Raw genomic sequence first — 8,791 nt, 5'->3', positions numbered from 1 at the left:
GTGGGTGGGTAGGGGAACAGAGGTGGGGGGAGGGGTATGGGAAACTTTCGGGATAGCATTTGAAATGTAAATAAAGAAAATAATAATAAAAAAGGAAAAAAAAAGAAATTTATTCAATATTTTCAGTGTTTTGTAGAGTTTTTCCATTTTAAAATATTATGTACCAAACATTTATAAAGATTATTAGAATTCAAACTATTTTTAATGAATTTATTAGGACAATTTCTGGACTGATTTTTATACCATTATCAATTTTTGTGAAATTATTTGTTACAAATGTGCTTATTTATATCAGCATTGACATGGGTGCTTCTTTTGTTATTTAGTGTTGTAATAGCTCAAAATTGTATTTTTAATGACATTATTTGTATCATAATCCAAATACTATTTTTCTATAAACAAATATCTTCCAATTTTGCTTCTTACATACTACATGAGTAAATATGTCTAGGATGTTTTAATAAAAGCATATCTATTAAAAAAAAGACTTATTCTTAAAGTTATGTGTATTTGTGTGTGCCTGTGTGTGTGTGTGTGTGTGCCTGTGTGTGTGTGCATGTGTGTTCATGGGCATATACATGCAGGTACCCATGGAATCCAGAAGAAGGCATTGGCGCCTCTGGAGCTAGAGATACAGGTGACTTTAAGTTGCCCAACCGGAGTCCTAGGGACCCAACTCAAGTTCTCTGCACAAGCAGCCCGGGCTTTTAACAACCGAATGGTCTCTCTAGTGCCTATGTCTGTGTCTCTTTTATTTATCCAGGAATGAGACAATTTTGACAGGCGTGTCTCTTAATTGCCACATACCTGTGGCTTTTGTGGTTTTGACTTCACTGTTGATTTCTGGCTGAAGTTCATCTTGTTCACCAGAGTTACTCTGGTTAACCTAATAATTCACAAAGTGATTGCAGACTTTGTACCGTGACATACAGCTTAGCCTAAAGAATGTTCTGGATGCTCTTTAGAAGGCGGTGAGCTCTGCTGCTATGTAGTGCAACATTGTTGGCTAGAAAATGGCCTCATATTCAGCCAACCCAGGTCACGTCTTCAGGAGTTTTTTATTTGTTTTTTTGTTTTTTAAATTTTTTCCAACATTAAAGAATTTGTTAGTTTTTTTCCCTTCCTCAGTTTCAAAGGCTTTCTAGCCACTGCTTCTTTCTTCCAAAGGTGTTTCTCATGGCTAAAACTGAGCTATCCGTGTGTGTGTGTGTGTGTGTGTGTGTGTGTGTGTGTGTGTGCATGCAGGAGCATGTGTAAATGTGTGTGTAGAGGCCATGGGCCAACACTGCATGTCTTCTTCAGTCTCTCTCCACTTTTTCTCACTAATTAATTTATGTATTAATTTTACATACTGATCAATGCCCACATTCTGTTCCTTCCTTACAACCCCCTCCCCCATATCACATTCCCTTCTCCTCTGAGAGGGTGGGGTTCCCCCTGGGTATCTTCCCATCCTGGCACATCAAGTTTCTGTAAGGTTAGGCACATCCTCTCTCACTGAGGTGAGACAAGGCAGCCCAGTTAGGGGAACGGATTCCACAGACAGGCAATAGCTTTAGGAATAGCCCCTGATCCAGTTGTTGGGAACCCACATAAAGACTGAGATGTATATCTGCTACATATGTGCCTGGGGCCTCTGTCCATCCTATGTATGCTCTTTGGTTGGTGGCTCAGTCTTTGAGAGGCCCAAGGGTCTAGTTCACTAGCCCCTAGGTTAGTTGACTCTGTTGATCTTCCTGTCTCCACTTTGTTTCTTAAGATAGAATCTCTAATTAAATCTAGAGTTCACCATTTGGCTGGACTGGGCTGCCACGAACCTGGCAACTTTCACTCATATCCCAGCATTAGGGTGACAGGCTTGTGCCATTATGACAGACTTTTGAGGGGTATTGGGGATCCAAAGTCATGATTGCTCAGCAAGCACTTTTCCAGTTGAGCCATTGGTTCCACCCCACCCCATCACCTCCCCACCCCTCATCTCCTCTGTTCCCTCCATCCTTTCTTAATTCTCCCAGGAAGAATCTGCGGCTTGTAGGGTTGAAATTTACCACCACGGAGGGGGCTTGCAATAAATACAGTTCCCAAAGATGTCATCTTGATACCCTTATACCTGTCTCTTGCTGCTGAATATGCCTAATACTGACATCATGAAAGTAAGAAGCCTAAAAGGTGCTGGCTGCTGTGTCCACTGCTCTTGAGACTGTGCATCGCACACTCACCAGATTTACACTAGTGCCCTGGAGTATATGTTTTTCAAACTTTTTAACTGGCTCTGACCCCAGATTAATGAGCAAACACTTGGCCTTTGGAAGCCAACTCAGGGCAGAAGATATACTCGTGCATAGCCTGAGGAAACCCTGTAACACACTTATGTGTACATCCATGAATCAGTACACACTCATGTCAATGTGCTGGCCCTGAGTTTCCTCTGTAAGTGGATCAAAGTGTGGCTGGGTGAGTGGTGGATCCAGACCTGCTGCCCATCCAAAGCTCTGGAAATACCTCTGCACAGGATGATGTGGCAATAGACATGAGCTTTTCTGTTTTATTTAAAAGGTGGTGATGTTTGAAAATCTACCCAAGGCCAAAGCACTCAGATCTTTGTCCAAATGTTCCTGAGCTCTTGGATTCTGTGAGACTTTGGTAAACTTACAAATACAGTTAGATTAAGGACATGTAAGATCAAGAATGTGATTCACTAATAAAATGAGCATAAACTCCCTTCCCCTTCCCATGCACTTATGAGTACTAAGTGAGATCGCAAGACCCTTTAGCATGAACTTGACAAAGACTACTTATGCCATAAATAATATCTAATTTTATTATTTTATTATTTCTATTGACAACATAGTATAAATGTCCCCTTCTCTGGCTATCTTTGAAATATCCTCTGCAAGTCTACTCCGTGTCTCCTGTTTCTTCTGTACCTTTGACCCTTTCTAAGTTTCAACCCCTGACTTGTCTGGTCTCAATCATTCCCTTTAACTTCATGCAGCCCAGGCTCAACGGGACAAGAAACTCATAGTGTAGTTTGGTGGGATTGTGGCAAAGCCCACGAGTCTAGGAGATACATCGATGTCCTGGGGTTCCTGTGGGGATTTGAAGCGGAAGTTCTGCATGATGTTTGTGAGGAAGAGGAAGAGTTCCATCCTAGCCAGTCCTTCTCCGAAACAATACCGTTTTCCTAAAGAGACAAGACAGGGGGAAGTGAAGCCAGTTTTTGCCAATAGCAAATCCCTAGCTGCATTCTCCATGGGAGGAAGTGCTGAGATCTTTAAGGAAAGCTATAATCTCTGGGCATTAGTTGTACTTGTACTTGAGGTGTGTTGATCCACACCAGGCTGTAACAATGAGAAATGTGTATTCCCTTCTGTTGCAGGATAGTCAATCACACTGTGAACCCTGAGATTGTGTTATTTACTGGAAAAACCCATTTCTAGTTGTGGTGTGGCTCAGCTTTAGCACACACCTTTAATTTCTCTGGCAGGAATACAGACAAACCCTAAATACACAATTTTACAAACAATGAAGATAAAGTTAGTTTGTAGAAGGAAGCACTCATGTTTGAAAGTGATGTCTAATTGAGTGGCAGACAAAGTGATGAATTAGAGAAAGATTTGATAGAATGGGATAAGCTTAGCTCTCACAAGAAGAGCTGAAAGGGAAGTTGCTTAAGAGAGCAGTGCAGACAAAGAAAAATGGAGAAGAGAGGCAGTTTTACTGGGACAGTTGTACAGAGGCAGGTTGCAGAAAGAAAACAAGCTAGACACAGGTAAAGATAGATCAATCCAGAGAATGAGAAGGAGACAGAAATTTAGAACATATTGCCAAAGTTAGTATGAGGGCAAGCAGAACAATTCAGGAAAGGCCAAGAGAGAGAAGCCAGATTGAATCTGTTAGAGGAGTTTGAGCCAGAACAGCTGAGTTGACAGCCAGCCAGAGATCAGAAAGAACTAGGAAGTGGTGACCTTATTCAGCAGCAAGTCTCAGAGGCTGAAAACATTCTAGGATTAGATAAGATTGTACAAAGGCTTGAAGCTTCCAGGACTAGGCCTAGGTTAGCAGAGGGAGGCAGTAGGCCTCTGTGATGACAATTACATCAGGAGATTAAAAAATATTTTTACACCTTTTCCTACAATGATGGGAACAGTATGGCTGCCATGTGGCCACATTCTTTCTAAGAACTGGTTGTGTGATCTGAGAAAGACCTCTGACTCAGTTTGAACTTCCATTTCCCCTCACCTATCATTAAAGTTTGATCATCACTTTTCCAGAGTTCTGATACATGGTGATTGAGAATTATGGGAGCTGCAGCTAGTCAGCTCAGAGAATATTCCAAGATGGAGAGAGATATTTGGCTGCATCAGATGGAAGCAATGAATAAGCCGTCTCTGTTGGTGTGAGCAGTAGTCTGGCGCTAGACAGTGGGTTCTTACCAACGGAAAAGGGCACAAAGGCATCACTCTTCTTAAACTGTCCCTTGTCATCTAGGAAGTGCTTTGGGTTGAAGTCTTTGGGGTTGGAGAAGAACTTGGGGTCTTTCAGCACAGATCCCAGCATAGGAAACACTTCAGTACCCTGTTGATGATAAAGAGACTCGATGAGGTAGATTTGGATGAGTGTCCTTCTGGCCCTCAGGGGTTAGAAGGGTGAGCTAGGATATCCCAGGTAAAGATGAAGATAACATATGTGAGTGGGGGGTGCTTTGAGGGATGTGAGGTTATCCTTGAGATGGAAATATGGGGGGTGTGGTGCTCATGTTCTATTAGACAGGATGAATGAGTGACATGGGCTCTGTTTTCTGGGGTGGGAGGTTGAGAGCTATGCAATTCATGTCTCTCAAGTCAAGATTTGAGAGGTATTGAATTTATGTAGCCCTAAACAGGATATATGACAGACATGAGACCCCTGTCTCTAACACAGTCAAGATCTAGATTAATTCAGCTTATACTTCTTGAGAGGCATGGAGTTAAAATTCCTGGGTGGGAAAGTCTCGGGGAAAAGCCAAGATATAGGAGTTCTAAGTAAGAGGGCAGTGGGGTGTGATGACAGAGAAAGCCTGTCACTGAGAAACTGAGAGAGGGGCTGGGTGGTCTCTAATGAAGAGAAGGTCCTAGAGGCCCATGAAGAGGGCTAGAGGTCACTCTAGGCTGGGTGAGTCAGCACCTTGGGGAGGAGGAACTCTCGAAACTTGGTGTCCTTGGTGACCCTTCGAGCCAGGCCCATGGGGATCATGTCTGCAAATCTCTGGATCTCATGGATTACAGCCTCCGTATAGGGCATCTTCATTCGGTCCTCATACTTGGGCTGCCGGTTCCTGCCAATCACCCGATCAATCTCCTCGTGGACCTTGGCTGAGAAGAACAGGGATGGGTTTAGGTATCCAAGAACTTCATAGTAGAGATGATAGTTCAGAAACTAAGACAGGATGGAGGTCAGGGAGCATTGTATGGCATCATAGATCATTTTCACTACATGCAAATTATGCATTGGTGAAGCTGCTTCCTGGGGACTGTATGAATCACACCAGAATTATATGGAAAGGAGATTTAGCTGGTGACCTGGGAAGCAGGAAGTAGCTCCTTTGAAGTGCAGATGATCAACACACCAGTTGACTGGTACCCACCAGCTGTGGCTCTGTCTAGTAAAGCAGGGAGTAGCTAGCTATCTGAGAGTCCAATTTCTTGAGAGAGGTAGGGGATATTGTGGCAGACAAGTTTAGATGCAAGATGCAAGTTTAGAATCTATATCCATGTCATGCTCCCCTTAACCCCTGCATTCCTGTTCCTTGAAGCCTTCTTACCCTCAATATCCGGGTGCTTCATGAGCAACAGGAAGCCATAGCGCAGGGTGGTGCTGACGGTCTCTGTGCCAGCAAAGAAGAGATTTAGTGTAGTCAGCACCAAGTTCTTCATGTAGAACTCAGTATTGGGGTTCTTCTTCTCCTGCAGGGAGGGGAATATTCAAGTCAAATCCACTCCTTACACTTTTGATACCCTTCTAGTTTTTCTCCAACCTGAACTCACTTCTCTTTGGCTCAGACCTAAGGTAGAGAAGGGGAACCCTGGCTATTCTCCTGGTTCCAGATCTTCGGAAGTGACCCAGTGCCCTAAATGTTCTTCTGTCATTCATCACTTAGCTGGTTGTTTGATTGCTAGTGACCAACTGAGTTGTCAATTTTTAAATGGTAGAAATATTTAGGAAAGTAAGGCTGAAGAGAGACTGAGAAAAAATGGTACCAATGTCATGTTGGAGGAAGTCAGGGAAAACTAGAGATGGTTTCTCTGAGACAGATACAGAGCTCTTTAAAAATTACTTTTATGTGTATGAGTGTTCTACCTGCACGTGTGTCAGAGTGCTACTTGTGTTCAGTAACCACAGAGGCCAGAAGAGGGCATCGGATCTACTGGGACTGTAGTTACATGGTTATGAGCTGCCATGTAGATGCTGGGATTGAATGCACCCGCTGGCACTCTGGGAGCGCAGCCAGTGCTCTTAACCACTGAGCCAGCTTTCCAGCCCTTAGACACAATGAGTGTTAGGCAACAAGATCCCATCTCTTCATTATGAACCTTAATATTTTCTAGAGGAATCTCATCCCTCAGTCCTTTGCACTCAGACTACATAAAGTTCCATCTCAGATGGGTACCACACACTGATAATCCAAGACATCGGAAAGCAGACTTGGGAGGACCACCATAGGGTTGAGACTTGCCTGGCCTACACAGTAAGTTTCAGGCCAACTAGGGCTACATAACAAGGTCTTATTACAAAACACCACCGTTATCCCCACTTCTGTTCTGCACAGGTGAGAGAAGGTCACAGGAAAGCTAGGTCACTTGTTCCACAGATGTGAATGACAAGGACAGGCAAAGTTAAGGGGTATGCTACATTCGTGCATCAGCCTGAGACAGTGAGGTAGGATACATGGACCTCCTGCTGTGATGCAAGACAAGTCGCCTATATTCTCAGAGCTGCAGCCTCCTCATTTGCAAGACGGGAGTCAGAGCAGAACCTCGCCCATGAAGTGTGAGTCCTAAATAAGTGGGTATCACCAAGCCTTTAATACACTGGCTGCACTCTCAGTCTGTCCATCCTCCTGAGACTGCGCAGTGGGCAGAACAGTGGTGCTGAGAGGTAATGTGTGAGGTTTATAATGAGGGACTGATCTGAGTAGTCCACTGTTACCCCCTCCCCCAAGTGTGATTTCATCTTGCTTGCTTGGCTATGAACCTCCCGCCACGCTCCCTAGCTTCTGGGTTTACCTCCAGCATTCGGATGAGGAAGGAGTCGATGAAGTCCCTTGGGGAATTGGGATCCAGCGTGCGCTGATTGTGTTCCACTTTCTTGGTTATGAAGTCCTCCAGGCCCTGCAGCTCCTTAAAGGCCTGTTGTTGGGGCCCTGGCAGGTGTTTCATCACAGAAGAGAACATCTCATAGAGCTGAGGGTGGAAAAGGGAGGAGAAACCAAGGAAGCTGCCTGCATAAAATCCAAGAGGTGGCATCTGTCTTCAGGCAAGGGACTTCTCTGTCACTTGTCCTGGAGTTCAGGTAACCAGGTGGTGCAAGGTGGCAGCACAGTTTAAGTGTGAGGGCTATTATCCAATATTTTAAGTGAGGTGGATTTGGTTGCATATGTGGGTTTGGGGTTCTTGAGTGTGGCTGCTTTGGATGACATCCAGTTGCTGGGTTGAAGTTACAGCTATAGATGCTTAAGTATTTGGGTGACTTTAGCTGGAGGCAGCTGTTCATATACTAGCAGGATTTGGATTGGTGAAGGTTAACAGATCTTCCAGTATTAAATCAGTCCTGGATAGTCACATTAGCTGAATTTTACACTCAGCCTAGGTGTCCAAAAACAAGGTAATAAAGGAGGAAATGTGTGGAAGCTTCCCAGCATCATTCGAAGCAGTGACAGGAACTCTTTGTCCATATATATATATATATATATATATATATATATATATATATATATATGTATGTATATGCCACTGAATTATTTTTCAGCCATTAAAAACAATGTTATGGAATTTCCAAGAAAGCAGGTACAATGGGAAATCATCATATCAAACAAGTCAGCATTAGAGAACTTGTGTATGTGTTCCTTCAATCTGTGGTACTGATGTCAAATCATGTGTGTACATATGTATGAATATATATGTACATGTATATCACTTGGAAGTAAAAAGGTCTTATGGACAAACAGAACTAACAGGAGGAGGTGTGAGAAAAGGGAAGGTAGGGGGTATGAGGCTGAATATGGGCAATATACTGTATACGCTTGTCCAAATTTTTTTTAATTTCTATTTTAAGTAGTGCTGACATTCACGTGTTCACCTGCTCTGTTGTTCAAACGGCTTCACAGATGGCCCTACTTAGGCGTGTGAGTGAGCTGTGCCGGACGACCCTGATTTAGGTGTCCGGTGGACACTCTGTGTAGGAATTTTGCTTAGAGCAGCAGACGGTTGGGTAGTTCCGCGACTGAGTAAGGGCACTCATCTACGCATCCCAGTGGGCTAGCTTGGAGTATCTTTGCAGATGGCGCATGCTTTGAGTGAGCTGGGTTCTGCAGAATCAGATGTCCAGGACTGTAGAGGGGTATTCAGCGGACTATCCCATGGTGATCTTGTGTTAAGAGATTAAAATGAATTGTGATGGTACCATGTGCCCAGCTGAAAGAGCTGAGTGACTCTGTGTGTGTGTGTGTGTGTGTGTGTGTGTGTGTGTGAGAGAGAGAGAGAGAGAGAGAGAGAGAGAGAGAGAGAGAGAGAGAGATGAGGCACATGCATGC

General features: G+C 43.8%; 1 protein-coding gene across 1 annotated transcript in view; it reads right to left on the bottom strand.

Annotated features, from left to right (window-relative positions):
• Positions 1–2,798: 2,798 nt before the first annotated feature.
• The window catches only part of LOC110315448 (cytochrome P450 2A5), an 8,257-nt gene continuing 2,264 nt past the window's right edge, over positions 2,799–8,791 (bottom strand). The window contains exons 5-9 of the mRNA XM_021189502.1: positions 7,266–7,442; positions 5,804–5,945; positions 5,167–5,354; positions 4,437–4,578; positions 2,799–3,184 (exon numbers count right to left, since the gene is read on the bottom strand). Of these exons, the coding sequence (XP_021045161.1) occupies positions 3,003–3,184; positions 4,437–4,578; positions 5,167–5,354; positions 5,804–5,945; positions 7,266–7,442 (831 nt within the window). The 3' untranslated portion in view covers positions 2,799–3,002. The remainder of the gene's footprint in view (positions 3,185–4,436; positions 4,579–5,166; positions 5,355–5,803; positions 5,946–7,265; positions 7,443–8,791) is intronic.

This window comes from Mus pahari, unplaced genomic scaffold (genome assembly GCF_900095145.1).
Source record: "Mus pahari unplaced genomic scaffold, PAHARI_EIJ_v1.1 scaffold_8801_1, whole genome shotgun sequence".
Lineage (NCBI taxonomy): Eukaryota > Metazoa > Chordata > Mammalia > Rodentia > Muridae > Mus > Mus pahari.
This window is presented reverse-complemented; position numbering and strand designations above follow the sequence as displayed.